The 19,338-nt window shown below is 34.0% G+C and overlaps 1 protein-coding gene and 1 pseudogene across 6 annotated transcripts in view; both read right to left on the bottom strand.

Annotated features, from left to right (window-relative positions):
• The window catches only part of alpha-Spec (alpha spectrin), a 161,085-nt gene that overhangs the window by 87,415 nt on the left and 54,332 nt on the right, over window positions 1-19,338 (bottom strand). For all 6 annotated transcript variants that reach the window (XM_089087795.1, XM_089087815.1, XM_089087821.1 and 3 more), the window contains exons 12-17: window positions 16,197-16,320; window positions 14,177-14,494; window positions 11,661-11,813; window positions 7,293-7,496; window positions 3,952-4,113; window positions 1,914-2,141 (exon numbers count right to left, since the gene is read on the bottom strand). In XM_089087795.1, coding sequence (XP_088943921.1) covers window positions 1,914-2,141; window positions 3,952-4,113; window positions 7,293-7,496; window positions 11,661-11,813; window positions 14,177-14,494; window positions 16,197-16,320 — 1,189 coding nt within the window. The remainder of the gene's footprint in view (window positions 1-1,913; window positions 2,142-3,951; window positions 4,114-7,292; window positions 7,497-11,660; window positions 11,814-14,176; window positions 14,495-16,196; window positions 16,321-19,338) is intronic.
• Window positions 361-1,368, bottom strand: LOC148956930 (uncharacterized; annotated as a pseudogene).

Here is a 19,338-nt window from a genome sequence, read left to right as displayed (position 1 = left end):
TGTTTTCGAGCGTCTTAAAGACATTTGTTTAACAGCAAAACAATATTATGCCGCGGATCAACCTACCTTGTGGGATTTACCTTGGATCAACCTACCACAAGGATTTACCTTTTGGGATGTATTATGTAGACGTATACTCTTGGTTTATGCGCCCAACTATATTTTAAGGAATTGCTTCGAGCCGACAGAAACGTTTAGAACAAAACCAAAATACTTTTATTGATCAATGAATTATTGTTGGGCAAATTCCACTAAAATATAATCCGAGGCACACGAGAATAAGTAGACGGGCTGGAAGTATATATTGAAACGTCGGTTAAGACGCAGATTATTCCCAAAATTAGTCCAAAGACTAACACGTCAGGCTGCCAAAGCTGGGAGGTGGAATTCCTTGAGGAGGCTGTCCCCCCGACCATAAATAATTCTCAAGGCTCTCTTTCGAATAATTTCTAGTCTATCAGAATGATCCACCGTAAGCTCAAAATGCCACACCGGGCAAGCAAACTCAAGCAGTGGACAGATAAGAGATATGTAAAGGCGGAGGATATGTGCTCCTGGGCATGAAAATTTAGCAAATAGATTAAGAAGAGACAGAGATGCGTTAGCTTGTTTAATAATAGAACAAACGTGGGCCTCCCCTTTCAAATCGCTCGTCAGTGTGACCCCTAAATTTTTGCTGTGATTATTTCAGTAGGCATTGGAAGTGTAAACGATGGCTTTGATTTAAGAAAACGAAGGGTCATAATATTAGATTTAAGAGAATTCACTTTCATTCTTGACTGGGCTGCTTCACTTGCAACGTCTTCGAGAATTTCCATTGCACCCTCTCAAAATTTCTTCTGCACTCTTCGAGCAATGACATGTCAGCGACAAACTTCCATCGATCGGCTGATTCATTAGTAAGATTGTTGGTCACTAGCAAAAATAGTAAAAGACCCAAAAGTGTACCCTGCGGAACTTAGCAAGAACTAGGGAGTGAATCAGAATAGACATTTTTATACTTAACAACTTGACTTCTATTTGACAAAGAAGATGCAATAATATTGACTAGGAAATGATAAAGGTGTTGATAGTTTATCAGGAAATACTTTTACTGAATCAATCGGAATATCAAGGGGGCATTATTCCCGAAACTAGTGCAAAGAGTAACAGGTTGGGCTGCCAAGGTAAGAAAGCGGAATTCCTTGAGGAGGAGAATGTAAGGCACTTTGCCCCGACCGTAAATCATTCTCAGGGTTCTCCGAGTTATTACTATTAAAGAATTTTTCATTGATGAAAAAAAAATATTCTGAAGATTATCTTGTTCGAGCATGACAAATTAGAAATGACCGATTTAGTTTTGACCTGATTTGATTTATGCTCACGCATTACTCGAATACTCCAACTAAGTAGTGTGATAATATGGAATAAATATCGCATGCAGTTATGTTTAAGCAAAAGCCCACGTATGGACGAGGGAAGGGGGTATTAAGGATGAAACTGACCCTAATGTTGGTCTAGACATCCCCCCTCCCGGAGACCAAAATGCGGCCAAAAGTGCAATTTCTTTGCATTTTGTAAATCGAATCAAAAATACATAGTAAGGACTGTACTGATCAAACGGTACTTAATGAGATTTTCATAAAAAACAGATTTAATAGAAAAATCGTGTCAGCCCATGCATAAAACTGAGCGCAATAGATACGAGCAAGTTGGTTTTACCTCACTTTTATGATTGAATACTTATAAAATAAAGATCTAGCAAATCCCTTGAAGATAAAGGTGTAACGTTAAAGGAAGACCTGGACCGACTAGAGCTAAGATTTCAGAACACAAGATCTAACACTTTAGCAAGGCCTTGACGCTCAGCACTAGAATTCAAAAACAGGCAGATTTAAATGTTATTGTGATATTCTATCCGTGAAAAGACTTACCCTGCATTGTTCAGCCTGTTCTCGTAATGCTTGTATTGTTGAGCTAAAAGCCTCCTGGTCACACATTAGAGCTTCATGCTTCTTCAACAACGCTTCAGAGCCGTCTTCGTCTTTACCGTAGTCAACGTTTCCCACAATTGGCTCCTTTTCCCTCATCCACGACTCTGCCTCGTTTGCATCAGCAAAGTACTGATGAGCTTGCAATGAGTCTTCAAGGTCTTGCTTTCTCTACAAATGATAGTAAAGGATATATAATAAATACATAAATGTATATAATAATATATATAATAATTATAGAAATATATAATATAAAATGTATATATATTCACATATATAATATATACAATATGCACATTTATAATAATAAATGATAATAATAAAAGCCTCAAATTTAGGTACTGAATTAAACTGCAAATCTCTTTTTCTATCTAGTCTCTCTTAAGATATTATATTCTTTAAACTACAGCGGGGCACACTTATCAGGTAGTCACATTGTTGTACATACCTACTTAATTTTATCACCCAAAAACAGATATAGATTTTCCTCTCCCACCATAAATTTTTTTCGAATTTTGAACAGTTTTTCTTTAATTAGGGGCTAAACTTCCCAAAAAATGAGCGTTTAAAAGATGAGTAAAATTTATAAAACTCTAATGTATCTTCAAAAGTTATAAATGGCCTAAAAGGCCACTTATAACTAATATACTGGCCTAAATAGTGGCCTAAAAGGTAAATAAAAACTCCAAAAAGACATTACCGTAGCTTCAAAATTTATAAGTAAAAATTTTCAAAATATACTGGCCTGAGATCACTATCTAAAATATTTAATTAGCAAGACAATATACTGTGTGAAATTGTGCAAAAAAACTAATTTTCAACGATAACTTTATAACCCCATTTTAAGCAAGTGATATTGTGAAATTGGTCCAAAATAGTCACAGAAAAAGTTGCAAAGGCTCCAGTTGCTATGACATAAAATTTATCTTAGTTATGAATTGATATGAATAGTTATGAATTGACACAACCCCTAGCTAGGGTTTTTCGTCTTTAAACTGATTTATTTTTTTGGTAGGCTACGAAGAAAGACTGGAAGTTTTCCTCGGTAGCAGTGGCAGTGAATTTTTTTTTCATTTTTTTCACACTTTAAAACATGACCTTTCTATAAAAATTTCAAAATATTTTTTTTTATCCTTTTATGATCTTCGGTAGCATCTTTGTATCATCTTGCTTAACCTAAATTCAAACTTCAACCATTGACATTTTCACTTATGACATTTTTTATGTTATATTCATTTAAATAAGTTCAGTTTTTTTTACTATTAAGGAACTTTAGTATCACAAAATTTATGAAAACATTTAAATAATTGCCATTTTTCAATATCTGAATTTTCAAAACAGTATTTAAAAAAAAAAACTAAAAGTCATTATAACCAGGATTATATTAGGGAAGTAATTAGAAAACCCACTTCCATGGTGGGCTGACCAGATTATTTAAAATTAGTCAGTCATAACACATGGTGATGAAATCTTGGATTGCGCATTGAAAATATTGGGAGAGGTCTACATTTAATTCTATTTCTTCCAAAAAATATTTTACACCTTAAAAATAAAAAGGATGGCTCTTATCAGCTTCTTCAAAGACAAGCCAGTCCGCCTATATTTTGTTTTGTAGTTCTTCCGTTTTGTTCTCGGCTTTCAGTTCATACTTTGACAGAAAAATTAAATGCCAACAGGCCAAAAGATAAACAACCGGTTAAAATATCGTTTTAACCGGTCCAACAACCTGGATAACCTCTGAAATTATTATTATTATTATTTATTGGAAAACCCGTCATACAAAAAAAGGAAAAGACGGAGCAATAAACGAAAAAAAGGGAAAAAATAAGAAATACACATAAAAATTAGCAGTGATAATAAACTTAGTGACGAACGCTGGAGCTAAGATCTAAACCGGGTCTTAGAACAAATTACAAAGACGAGAAAAATTATCTCAGACTAGAAAACTGGTGAACATGTTCTCACTCTCATGAAGTCTTACCTGAAGAGCCTTTTCTTTTAGTTGGTTCCATAGATCAGCAAGCTGCCCAACACGCAGCTGTATTTCTTCAGCAGCAAAATGACTCTCATCCACCATTTCTTGTCCTGATTGACAAACAGCAACAATTCTCGATTCGTGGTTATTTATTTCGGCCATCACCGCCTGTAAATACCCTATTATCAAATACAGTAAAGACTACACAAATTAGGTAGTACACATAGGTAGTACATTCACTTTAAAAGGCTGGATGGCACACTGAAACCCCTCCAAATTAGTTAAAATAAAAAGTAAAAGAAATCAATACATAAAATAAAGCTCAAAGTCTCATCCTTATAATGTCAGATTATTGATTATCAAGGAGGCACACTTGTGCCTCTATAAAGAAGCGAACCACCACAATGTTAAGCGATTTCTAGAGGTCGCAGAGAGACGGCGGTGATCGCATTTTGTAGCCCAAGCTCAAACTAAGAAACGTGCAAAATTTCATCCTCCTCCGACTTTATCTTCATGGGGTAAACTGGGCCGGAAGTTTCGACCCTCCCACCACAGCCCCCCTTTAACGTTGTCCGATTGGGCTGAAATTTAGAGGTTAAGCTTTCCTAGGGCCCGGGAGCTTATCCTCGAAATTTCAGCTCAATCCGATCATTCCTTCCCTGTTTTCAAAAAACCAAATCTCGCAACTTAACCTTCATTTCTCTTTTTTTTTTGTTATCCACGCCTACAGGCCACAGTTGGCAACTGATCCGGGTGTATGAGAACTCATTCGAAGCAGAATTCGACCTGTTAGGGCCTTTTGAGATTTTCAGACCGAAAAAATTATCCCCCGAATTTACATTTACGAAAAACCTCGTTTTCCTATAAGAGCCCGCTATAAGCGGGCTCTTATCGTTTTCCTATAAGAGCCTGCGAAAACGCGGGCTCGTTTTCCTATAAGAGCCCGCAAGCCCGCAAGCTGTCAAATCAGCTAACAGTTAGTCAAGCAATAATAAGTAATAAACTGTACAAAAACGTGCAGAAATTATTTGAAAAAAAACTACGTTTTCTAAAGAGTTAAAGAGGCTGAGTTACAAGGTCGAACCTTAAAACGTACAGGGATTAGGAGGCACAGTTGGGGGGCCGCCGCCCCCAAACCCCCGCTTTCGCAGCCTTTAAATAAAAAAAACAAAAAGTTTTTTAAACTGAAAGTAAGGAGCGACATTAAATCTTAAAACGAACAGAAATTATTCCGTATATGAAAGGGGCTGTGCCCTCCTCAACGCCTCGCTCTTTACGCTAAAGTTTTACTTTCTCACAACTCTTTTTTTTAAACAATAAAAACGTTAGCGTAAAGAGCGAGGCGTTGAGGAGGGCACAGCCCCTTCATATACGGAATAATTTCTGTTCGTTTTAAGATTTAATGTCGCTCCTTACTTTCAGTTTAAAAAACTTTTTTTTTATTTAAAGGCTGCGAAAGCGGGGGTTTGGGGGCGGCAGCCCCCAACTGTGCCTCCTAATCCCTGTACATTTTAAGGTTCGACCTTGTAACTCAGCCTCTTTAACTCTTTAGAAAACGTAGTTTTTCTCAAATAATCAAGAGAATAAGAGTAAAAAAGATGCAATAAGAAAACATAAGAGAAAATTGCAATAAAAAAAGCACAGCTAAAGCTGGGTAATAGAGTCAAAATCTCTTCAAATCCTTCTCAGGATATTCTCAGTTAAAAATTAACTACCATTTAAAAAAATTTAGCTAAAAGGGTAAATGTTCATTCACTTGTTCTCCCAGAGTTTTCAACCTGAGACCTAAACAATCATTACAGCCCGGGATCATTTTCGCTTCGTTTTCGCAGGGATCCAAGTAAAATATTTATCAGTACAGCAACAAGCGGCACCATCTCAGTATGAACTGCAAGGTGAACTGTTTGTTCAATATGTTTCCTTTCTGAAATCGACCCAGAGTAAATCGAATGTGACTTGTCTGTGTGGAGGGGATGGGGGTTCTTATTGGTTTAACAAGACTTTGAAACTCCATTAGCCCCATAGTAAAAAGAGAAAAAAATCAGTCTTCTTATTTTATATAATCATTAATAAGCGTATTCATGCATACACACGGTTAGAAATGTCTTCAACCCCCCCCTAAAAAAAATCCCTAATCAATTGGAATTCTTTGTTCCTTCATATGAAGGAAATATGTTTCCATCCATTTCAGAGGGATTAACATCCAATTCTCCACATTGTGTGTAACTTAGTAAACAATATATTGCCCTTAACTATTAGTAAATGATATGTTGCCCTTAACCATCACAAGGTCTTTTTTTGCAAGTCTTTTATGAAATTGTAAGCCCTTTGGCAGTACAAAATGAGACCATAGATACACTTGATTTATTGGTAAGACGATGATGCTGGATAGAAAACTGGAGCGGACCATGGTATAGGAGGAACAGTGGTTTTATTTTCAGAAAAATTACCATATCTTCACCCACTGAAGCAAGCGCTGTAACTTAGAAAATTCGATCATGTCTAGCCGTTATCACACTCCCGAAGAAGCGTTTACCACAGAAATGATTAAGAACAAACATTTTTAAATATTTGTGGTTTCAAATCTACATATAATAATTTACTATCCATTATTTATTTAGATATACAAAAATGGTCACATCATTAAGCTACACAAATAATTTTTACAGATTTTTTCTAATTGAAACCTTTGTCAGAATATACAACAGATAACTTTAACGCAAAGCCAAACTAGGCTCAAAAATCCCTGCAATTTAAAAAAAAAAAAAAAAAAAAAAAAAAAAAAAAAAAAACAAGAATGAAAGAAAACGAAGTGTTACATAAAAAGTGAATTAACTTGTAGCTTAAAAGGATGAAGATTGTCATCCAATAGCCCAAAAAAGAGAGGGAAAGGAAAATTTATAAGCGTAGTTAATATATCTACTCAATTAGAAAAAGTTAAGGGGTCCTACAAAGCAGGTTTTGAAACTTGATTTTGCTGCTCATTTATATATCATATTCAACCACGACTTATTTTATATTTCACCAAATTTCAGTTCCCTTTTTCGACATAACTTTCAACCTTGATCATAAGAACAACACCATATTTTTTTTAGGAGGTGGAGGGGGGGGGGAATGAAAATTGAACTATTGTTATAATTTATTATTTCTGAAAGCAAAGATTTTAATCTACATTGATTGTTAATAATAAAAACGATTTTCACATAACTATAAACTGAATTAAATTAATTTGACATTACGTAACAAGCAAAAATAACGACTAATTTGACTAATATAATAAATAGCAAACAATCGTCTTAACTGACATTAAAACATAAAAATGCAGCATTTATAACAATTTATTTTACCTGATGTTTCTTGATAAGGTTCTGCACACCAATCAAGTCACGGCCTCTATTGGTCGATGCTGCAATTGGTTCTTTTTCACGAACCCATGACAATTCGTCCTCAACATCTCTCATAAGATGATGCAATTTCAGCGACTCTTGAAGTCGATGATGACGTACAGAAATCGGTTTCTGAAGAGCTTCATACCGGCTAACTACAGCAGACTTTAAAATATAAATAAACAAGGTAAGTAAATAGTAGCCCAAAATAATTAAATAAGCAGCATAAAAAAATGAATAAAACCATTGATTTTAACGGCAGAAACAGTACCTGGACGCGAGAATGATTAAATAATCTCCATGTAACTCCTAAAATTCCAAGAAACCCTCTCAAATTTTTGGGTGGACCCTAAAATGAAGAATTTTTTTACGGACTGAAAAATAGTACTACTACAAATCGTTCTAGTATGCAACTGAGAATTCGGGAAATACTATATTCCGATTTGCATGTATTAGATAAAGACCCCCCCCCCCCTTCACATACAAAAATAAAAAAGACAGAATAATCCTTCTTCAAAAAGAGAAAACTAGTTTACAAACTGGCCAAAAGGCGAATCAAAATTCTTCTGTTCAAAGACATTGCACATACAGATAGGTGTTGCTTGCACGGAGGCATTCATGCACTGAGAACAGTTGAACAGAGATCGGGACCGAAGTCTTTCTCTATTTTTTTGGCTGTGATTTAATCAATCTTCTTCGTTTTATAATGATTAATGATGTAACTCCTAAAATTCCAAGAAACCCCCTCAAATTTTTGGGTGGACCCTAAAATGAAGAATTTTTTTACGGACTGAAAAATAGTACTACTACAAATCGTTCTAGTATGCAACTGAGAATTCGGGAAATACTATATTCCGATTTGCATGTATTAGATAAAGAACCCACCCCTTCACATACAAAAATAAAAAAAGACAGAATAATCCTTCTTCAAAAAGAGAAAACTAGTTTACAAACTGGCCAAAAGGCGAATCAAAATTCTTCTGTTCAAAGACATTGCACATACAGATAGGTGTTGCTTGCACGGAGGCATTCATGCACTGAGAACAGTTGAACAGAGGTCGGGACCGAAGTCTTTCTCTATTTTTTTGGCTGTGATTTAATCAATCTTCTTCGTTTTATAATGATTAGGAAGTGTGGTGTCAGAAATGATATTGCGATATTAGAATTAAAACCTAGATATCCAGACTTATCAAAATCAAGTAGAATAAGGCCAATACCACCAAGAGAATCTACCATAACACAGACCCAGGAAGAAACCCCGGGAAACTCTTACACGCAGCATGAAAGTAAAAGAACAGAGTTCGCCAAAAAAAAAAACAATGCAGTTTATAATCTTTTAAATTTTTTATAAGACTATAGTGTTATAAGTGCTATTAGGATAAAGGACTATCCTGATTGCTAGAATACACAAGACCCAAATGCACAAGACTCAAGGCATGTTGGGTTTCCATTTAGTGTGAAAATATAAGTAGCGAAAATTTTCTGAAACATACTTGAACATCAAAGTTCGGTTATGGGGATTTCATTAAAAATAATACGCATATTTCTTTTAACAGATGGCTCTAAAACCAGTAGTAATAGAAAGCAAATTCTGGCATGAAGATTTTACGGACACAGTGGCATAACTACGGTTAAGTTCTATGTAAATATGGATTCGCTTTTTTTTCTGTAGAATTTATATGTTTATAAATCTAGAATAGCTTCCTATAAAATAATTTATTATGAAGTGGGTGTTCCGTGTAAGATTTATTATCGGATAAATAACAGAAATACAAATTAAACTAAATAGAGAAAATGAAAAGGTATATTTAAATTGTAAAAAGCAGAAAATACATAAGCAACTCATTAATTTAAGTTAATTATAACTTAAACAATAATTCGAGATATTCCGACAACAAAATTCCTGTTAGTGAAACGAAATATCTAATATTTTTTTCAGCCAAAGGTATGGCAACAATAAAACCCAAAAGGAGAGAAATTACTTTAAATATGAGCGGGACTGCCACAACCTTTGCAGCACCAATCCGCCTGAGGTACACACAGCTGGGTACGTTCCTCTTCCATCCCAATCTATTCAAAGCCCCCTCTTAAACAAAACTCCCATCAAGTTCCAATTTCTTTTAAATCCTTTCTTACGACCTGTTCACATTCCATCCGGGGACAACCTGCTTTTCATTTGGCCCTACATGAATGACCGAAAAGGACGATTTTTTGGCAATGCGTCATCCTTCATCCGCAAACCGTGTCTTAGCCAACCTAACCTTTCTCTCACTATAGCCATATAAAGCCGGATTAAACTACATTTTCCGTACAGCCTACTGTTTGAAATATGATTAGTTTTAGGGATGTCCAAGACGATCTGCAGACAACTACTCTGGAAAATACCTAACAACTCCTCCTTCTAAAGGACCCACGTTTCAGAAACAGACTTGACCCCATGTCATGACTGTCTTTCTATCTTTATTCTAACCTTTGTTCGTAAACTTATTCTTCCAAACTTTCTTCAACTGTGAAAAACAACCCTGGGCCCTTGGCTATTCCTACTTTTAACATCATCACTGCGTCCACCATCTTTACTCATAATGCTACCCAGATAAGGAAAACTATTCACATAATTGACCTTCTCGTCGCCCAATATCACCTCTTCATTTTCATTTATTCCTAGTCTAAGCGACTTAATGTTCTTAGCATTTATTTTAAAACCTATTCTTGCACCCTGACTTCTCAAAAACACCAAAAAATCATCCTATCATTGTCATCTAGGAAACTCAAATATTTTGCATAACCTAAACCCAGGAGTTTTATCTTCTCATTTGATTCCATTCTCTCCCATAGCCCTTGATGTGCTCCTTATGACAAAGTCCCTCAGAACAATCCACATAAATGAGGATAGAACACATCCCTGATTAACTCCTGATTCAAGAAGAAACCAGCTCCCAACCTCATTCTCTAGCTTAACAGCAGCGATGTTATTCTCATACATAGCACTAATCATTTAATGTATTTATCTGGAATACGATACAAGAATAGGACCTTTGCTAACTTTTCTATTAGCTGAATCAAACTCTAAATCATAATCTATAAAACTGAGGACTAAAGGCGTTTTATGACTCAGGTAATTTTTAATTATCAATCTAAGAATGAACATTTGATCGACGCAACCTCTCCCCGTATTAAAACCACACGGCTCTTCTCTAAAACTTCATCTACAGTATATCAACGACAAGTCTAAAAAATATCATCATACTAACTAATTTGTTTCCCGTAGAAACCAAGTTAATGCCTCTATAATTACCACACTAACTCTCATCACTTCTTTTTATAAATGGGTTCGGTTAAAGTTTTCCTAAAACCCTATGTACCTCCAATTTACCCAAACATCATTCATAATCGTCAGTAATTTATCTTTAGCTGCACAACCACCATATTTCAAAGTCCTTTACCATGCTATCATTATCCGAGGCCTTTTTTTTTTAGTTGTTTTAGTACTGCGTCTATCTCTTCTTCGGAAAATAAATGTTCCTTCACTTCTAAATTGTCAAAAACGTTACCATTCTAACCAATGTGAATTCCTGTAACTTTATCCCTATTAAGTACATTCTCAAAATGTTCTAACAAAATAACTTAATTCTTTTTAACTATCACTACGTTAAGTCGGGTATTTGGTGTAGCGGTAAAAAATTTCTCGTTGCTACCCAGAATGTAAAAAGAGACCTAGTATCGCTTGTTCCAGTCACCCTCACCCAACAGTAATGGCTATAGGCAGGGTACTTAGTGAAATACGATGCCAACAATAATTGCTGCCAAATCAAAACGGACAGATCATTCCCCCTGGACATTTGAAGCACCAACTCTCTCCCCTCTATTATGAGGGACAAATATCACCTACCCAAGCCAATTTGAAGCTGATGACTATTCTCTAGATGAGAAACAATAGACAAAAACAATTGTCTTTAATAAACGAGGACGATTTTATACTATTCAAAAAGACTCTTCTATAAGGAGAAAAGAATAAAAAAGTACTATCTCAAAAGATCACGTCCGAGCGGGTGTGGTATTATTATATACCGCCAGGGTCCTACATTATTTTATTTTTTTTGTGGAGGCAACAGGCCATTGAGCCCTTAGGCTCAACTCAGAGTCCACTTATAATTATAATAATAGTAACACCTGGTGATGCTTGAGTCATAATTGCGTCACTTTCAATGATACCAAACAAAGCTTTTTATTATATAGCGGACTTCAGAAACATTTTTTTCAGCAAAAACATTTTTTTTTCTAAAGAAACTAAAGAAACAGGAATATATAAATTCAAGGGCTGCTACGAACCTGCTTTGTAAGAATGGCATTGGCATCAAAGTGACCACTGCGAATAAAATCATCGGCTTGTGTTCTGATGGCGTCAACTCGGTCTTGATGCGATGAAATGTCTGCCTCCAAAAGAGCATGCTTCTTCTGAAGGTTTTGGACACTTGTCAAGTCCTAAAAATTGTATCCTTTTGATTTAAAACTAAATCGTAATTGGATTTAGAATTTAAAAATAATACTTAATACTCCTAGATTATCATCTGGTAATTTCAAATGACAATTTTATACAATCTATACAGACCAATTCTTTTTGAAGTAACAATACTGCTAAGATATGGTTTTCATCATAGTCGCAGCAGCAGCTGCAACCTAGTTAAGAATGAACTCAAGCTCCTAGTAAGCGGTAATTAAAAAAAAACTTTAAAACACTCATGTGAGGAAGAATTGCCATTTGGAGCTGATTCAGGATTGGTAACTATTATTTTGTCTAATCCTAATAGTGAAAGCTTATTATGAGAACAAATTTATGTAAATTTCAAAAAATAGCCGAAACCCCTTGAAATTTTGTTGGATCGAAATGAAGCTGCACCATTGGAATTAGCATGATTGAAAATCCATGTTTTATAGTTACCCCTACCAGTCTTTGAAGGGACTTTTATACGCAGCCATAATAAGATGACATTTATTCATAATCAATAAACCGTACTAATATACTTGATGTATTTAGCTTCAGTAGGATGACAGAAGAATGAATTAATTAAAGAATAGCATTGTTGGTTAGTTTTATTAATTACAAACAGAAATTTAATTCCTTATATTGGACAAAATTTACAAATCTTTTCTATAGAATTCCTGATAAGTACAGTGCTCCACGAGACCATTAATGTATGGCTAAAATGTAACTGAAGTTTATCAAATGGCTATGAACAACTTGGACGATGAAAGAATTACAGTTGTAGACAATTTGATTTAATTGGGTACTGAGTGCTATAATCGAAGGGAGAAATTGCAGAGGACGAAACAGAACATCAAAAACATGAGACGTTTTTCGATCAACCCAGGCATGCTGGAAAAACAAAAAATTGTATATCTTATGTAAATAAGATATACAATATTCAAATCAACTGCAATTCCCGGGCCATAGCACTATCACGCTTGTCGATAGAAAAGCAGGATCTGTAAATAATCCATATTCCTTGAGGATATCCCACTTGTGTTGCCGATGCACAAAATTTAAAAATCAAAATTTTAAAAGTTATAAAGCTTATACTCAACGGCGTGTCTAGGATCCTTGTTCTGGGATGGGGGAGGGCTTACAAAAAAAAACTCAAAAAATGTTTTTATATTCATTTTTACCAGCCAGACAAAATCTAGGAGGGGGGAAGGGTTAAACCTGGACCCCCCTCCCCCTGGGTACGGCCTTTCTTACACCAGCGCTAATTTGTTTGCAAGAAATTTCCACAGCTACTATTCGGTCTACACATCGGAAAACTACTGAACCGTTTTATATAAAAAAAAAACCTCCTATCTAACTGGTGAATCTAAATATTACAAAAGACAATTAAACATGGCTCAAATTACCAGATTACATAGAAGATACATCTAATTATTAGTGCCACAGCCGTGTCTAAGAGTGTGTTCCCGGTGGAAATTGTACCTTAATTCGTATTTACTTGAAATTTAATACGAATCAACTGTGAACCTGGAACGGTTTATTGACTAATACCTCTCACAAAGCTAATATTGCCTGCACCAACACATTTTCTCCTACACGGGGGCTCGTATTTCTCATACGAGGATTCGTATCGATCACATGAAGACATGAGAATCTGTATAGATTGGTCATTTACCTCAAATTTTCCTATTTTGATGATGATTATACAGAAGCTAAATCACTAAAAACACCCATTAACCATATAAAAAAAAGCAAACTGAATTTATGATTGCATTGTTAGTTCTTGATCATATCTACTGTTAATTCGCTATGGCCGGGAACGAAAAATCTACCTTTAAGTCAATTCAATGAACATTGAATCGCACGGGAACACAGACTAAGTAATTCTTATTAAAATTTTTTCGCCTGAGGAAGTTTTGGTACGATATTTTTTCGCAGCCCTAGGGCTGTAATATACCAACGAGTGACGAACATTTTATTATAACTTAATAGCTAGGATCCAATTCTACCCATTGGCAAGATTATGTTTTGAATTTTGGTGTACAGGGTTTTAGACTATAAATACGTCAAATATTGGAAGGAAATTGCTGAAAAAAGGAGTTTTCCTATTTTTCAAGCAAGTTTAGATCCTTCTCCAATGAAAAATCTAAGTAATGCCAGAATTCTAGCTCGGTGAATGGATAGATTGAAGACTTTTATTGCGACAAAATAAGTACTTTTTCCTTTTGGTATAAGTTACATAATAACTCTTATGGCAAAATATCTGGTTTTTAGAGAGAACAAACACCTTAAGAAGCCAAATTCAAAAAAATGAAAAATTCAAAAAAAGAGAACAAATTCAAAAATTTTAAAAAAAGCTCACCTTCCCATAGTCATCACTTTGGAGTTGCACTTCGATTTCAGAAAGCCATATCTCCAAGTCTTCAACGTTTCTATTGAATTGTTGCTGCTGTGCAGCTTGATTTAAATTGTATCCTTTCTTCTCGGTTGCGGTCAGAAGGGCCTCCCACATTGATAAGATCTCTGAGAGCCGTTCATGGATCCTTTGTGAGGCATAATGGTCTCTTTCAATTAAATCATTACCGGTGCTTGTTAGTTCTTCTATACGAGCTTTATTGGCACTCAGTTCTTGTTCAAAATTCTGGTGTTTCTGAATTTTTCCGTTCAAATTTGTGGGATCCTACAAACAAGAATGAGATAAATAGGAGGAATCCAATTGGCTATGGCTTATATATAGCCATAGCCAATTGGCAATTGGCATTTGCCAATTGGCAATTGGCTTATATATAGGAGGAATCCAATATGCAAAAATTTTAATGATCAATAAATCGATAAAAAGAAAAAAACGACATCAGGGAGCAAAACATAGCAATTTAAAATGAAATAACTGCAATATTTCGAAACAATGCTAACCATATGAAAAAGTCGGAAAGTACAACCAGAAACAAGAAAGAAAAACACACATTAGTAAATAGGTTATTAGTAGGGTTCAGAAAAATTCTATAAAATTCCTAATTACTAAAATATTGGTTGTTCTTTTTATTTCCCCATGTTAATCCCCCCCCCAAAAAAATACTGTAAACACTTTATTCTAAGTTGATAGAAATAGGCCAGGGCACATCTAGGATTTTGTTGGGGGGGAGGGGGGTACAATAAAAAAAAAAAAAATCAAAAACGCATCAGAAATTGGTTTGCATGCATTTTAAGTAGCATTTTTATGAGCCAGACACTTTATAAGCTTTGGAATAAGCTTAGCCCTAATGGTAAAAAATTACACATCAATAGACTTAAACCTGAGCTACTTATGGGGCTGCACGGTAAGTATATATTCGAAGAAAACTGAACTATAATAAAATCTATAATAATGTTTTGGCAAAAATATACTGTTGTTTTTATTTATTGATTTGTTTGTTTTTGTTATTAATTGGTTTCATTTCATTTTCTTTTATGGTTATTGTTGCTTAGAGGTCAGGACATAATGTAGTTTTACTGAGTGTGTTTTACTCCTATTTTATTTTCCGGTGTATGCTTTCACCCTCCAATTCCTTTTACCGTATATTTGTTATTATCTTCTTGTTAGTAACACACCCTCGCAAGCAACACTTTTGGCGCGCTGCCGATTGATTTTGTTTCTGAAAATAAATTATAACTACTATGCATATTATAATCCTAAACATTAAGCTGATTCAAGGGTATGTCCCAGAAATTCCGATAATGATATTTTTCAATCGCCCCAGTGCGGTTGTGGGTCACTCCTCCCAGCAGAAATATAGGTTGGAGGTTTCAGCAAAAGTGTGTCACGCTGCTCAGTTGCCTGTGGGCTGTAGTACAGGCAGGATCTCTTTTTGCGTGAAGTACATTTTGAACCACGCGATTTACCACATCATAATCTTCCTTCTGCTTTTCTTTTTACTTCTACGCGTAACAGCAAAAATGCGATGCTATGTACACCTTCCATAATCCTAGCTGAGATCAAATTCTAGCTTGATAGAGTTTATTAATTAGTTCACAAATGAAGAAGAGAGGACAACACTTATTTATAAAACATAGAGGGAGGTGTATTTTCGTTGTTCTTTTTCGGCTGCAACCCCCCCCCCCACACACACACACAAATGGTGCGCCGATCAATGTTACGATTTCGTTAGTGAACAGTTAAACAAAAATAGCACTAGAAAGCAAATCAACTTTAAACAAACTAATTATTCTTTTTGCATAGGTTACTCGATTTCTACTAAGTACCAAATTTCCATTGTTTACTATGTTTTATGAAGTTATTATTACTTTTACCTAAAGCAGATGAAAAAAAGGACTTCATTTTTGTATCTCTGATCAACATTTTGGTTATCTGAGCATAAATCCTAGAGGACATATAAAATTCTTACCAAATAAGACTCATCATTGGCAATCTTGAGTTTTTCATTGATCCAGCTCTTTGTTTCGTCACAGTCTCTCTCGATTTGCTGAAAACGACAGGCATCTTCAAGAACAGAGCGGCGTTTATCAGACCTGTGGCATACAAAAGGAGTCTATTATATTTAACGCTTATTATAGTATATACTTATAAGTCTATTATATAATTGTATTATATATTATATAATTATATATTCGAACAGAGCAGCGTTTATCAGACCTGTGGCATACAAAAGGAGTCTATTATATTTAACGCTTATTATATTATATACTTATAAGTCTATTATATAATTGTATTATATATTATATAATTATATATTCGAACAGAGCGGCGTTTATCAGACCTGTGGCATACAAAAGGAGTCTATTATATTTAACGCCTATTATATTATATACTTATAAGTCTATTATATAATTGTATTATATATTATATAATTATATATTCGAACAGAGCGGCGTTTATCAGACCTGTGGCATACAAAAGGAGTCTATTATATTTAACGCTTATTATATTATATACTTATAAGTCTATTATATAATTGTATTATATATTATATAATTATATATTCGAACAGAGCAGCGTTTATAAGACCTGTGGCATACAAAAGGAGTCTATTATATTTAACGCTTATTATATTATATACTTATAAGTCTATTATATAATTGTATTATATATTATATAATTATATATTCGAACAGAGCGGCGTTTATCAGACTTGTGGCATACAAAAGGAGTCTATTATATTTAACGCTTATTATATTATATACTTATAAGTCTATTATATAACTGTATTATATATTATATAATTATATATTCGAACAGAGCAGCGTTTATCAGACCTGTGGCATACAAAAGGAGTCTTATTATATTTAACGCCTATTATATTATATACTTATAAGTCTATTATATAATTGTATTATATATTATATAGAGTAGAGTAGAATATTTTTATTTATAACACGTACATAAATAAATGTCACAAAACAGCGTACATGCCTGGTGGCATACTTTAGCGCTGAAAATATTGCCAACGAAAATACACAGCCATTTTCTAGCTAAATTTTACAACAACGAAAAAGAAAACCATACTAAGCAAAATGCTTAACATGTCGTAACATATTTCTTCACCAGTCTTAGAAAATTTCACTTGTTGCTGCATTCTCCAACTGATGCTGGACTTGAGTTCCAGATTTTTGGCCCAGTGTGACGGATGCCGAATCCCGCTCTCGATGTCGGGCGAATTTCACACGAAAAGTCTTAACGATGCGTAGTAGGATAATTATGAAATTGAGAATTAGTTGAGAAAATGCCGGAGAAATTTACAGGTAAATTTACTATATTGATAATCGTGACAAATACTAGAGATAGAAATTAAATGAAGTTGGTCCAAAGAGAAAATTCCTGAAGTCCCATATAGGTGTCTAACTGAATATCTGCAATCAACGTTAAAAAGAGTCCTCTTGGCTTTATTCTGAAGTATTTGGAGAGATTTGAAAACAGATGAAAAGGTAGACACCCAAACCGAAATGCAATATAGAAAATATGAGTGGACGAAAGAATAATAAATAGATTTTAGAATAGCCTTAGGAAAGAAGTGACGAAGACGAGTTAGCATGCCAATAATATATATATATAATATATTAATATGTATTAATATATATAATATATATATATATATATATATATATATATATATATATATATATATATATATATATATATATATATATATATATATATATATATATAATTATATATATAATTATATATTCGAACAGAGCAGCGTTTATCAGACCTGTGGCATACAAATGGAGTCTATTATATTTAACGCCTATTATATTATATACTTATAAGTCTATTATATAATTATATTATATATTATGTAATTCTATAATTATACTATATAATAATTTATATATAATTATGTGAATTACGCTTATGTTTAGAAGTCTGTTATATTTATATTTAACGTTTGACATCCATTCAATGATAATAACAACTAATAAAGACTTCTGAACAGAAACTCGAGAATATAAAAGCTTATACTACGCCTTGCTTTCTTTCTTCTTTTAACCCGATTCCGATTGACTAGTTTCCTAGTTTGAATTTTGAACAGCCATACTTAAAAAAGAAAAAAAAAACGAATAACGATGAAAAGAATTATTCAATGAAAGAGCAAGGAGAAATTTATTAAAATCATTAAATATCTAAATTTGAAATGCGGATTAACTAGCTCGGTATCGATATTTGAACTTACTAATAATGATAGGGTTCCTACTATGTGAACATAGGGCAAAGATGCATATGCATAGTTCTTTTTTTTCTTTTAATCTGTTAGTTTTCTTTTTCTGTTAGTTTTGTGCATTTTGAACTGTTTTCAATTTGGTGTTTTACCGTTTGAAGGTTTAATACCGACATTTTGGTGCAATTATACATTATGATAACTACAGCTAGTCCCACTTTAAAACAAAGAGCAAAGTCCATGTTGACAAAATTAGAACTATTTTTACTCCTTACGAAAATAAAGGTACAAGAATTCCAAAACTAATATTTCTTCCCAAAACAATGGTAAGAAAAAAACTCCCACGAATTTGCTGCATAAGTTAATATAATTTAATTACTAATGCATGTGCCAGAGCATAAATCCTTATAAATCAGTTTTTCTTCCATCAAAATTTGGTTTATTTTCATTATCTGCCATAAAATATCAAACTAGTTTTTAAGAATTTTGTAGTTGTGAATGATGAAACCAGACAACTAATCAAAATTCGCCTACAAGGGAAACTCATCACGTCAGGTTATATTGAATTGAAGTTGATTTTGAATTGAAGTTATCAAATATTTTGCAATAGGTTGCATAGGTTACATCAAGACGCTGGGTAATTGTAGACAGAGAAAAGCCAAGACAGATAGTCCAAGTAATAGAGAGGCAAATGTTTAAATGGCTGGGGCACGGGTAAATGGCAGGAGTATGCATGACTCTCTAATTGGACACATACTTGTCAAGTGACCTTTTGAACTTTCTTATGTGATTTGTCTGATGATCTATAGTAAAAGTTCATATGATAGATTTAATGGGTATTAAGAAAGAATCAAGTTTTTTCGTCACTTTA

This window comes from Artemia sp. Qi Xiang Cuo, chromosome 1 (genome assembly GCF_049724085.1).
Source record: "Artemia sp. Qi Xiang Cuo chromosome 1, ASM4972408v1, whole genome shotgun sequence".
NCBI classification, from domain to species: Eukaryota; Metazoa; Arthropoda; class Branchiopoda; order Anostraca; family Artemiidae; genus Artemia; species Artemia sp. Qi Xiang Cuo.
The sequence above is the reverse complement of the archived record's forward strand: the minus strand, read 5'-3'. Positions and strand labels throughout refer to the sequence as shown.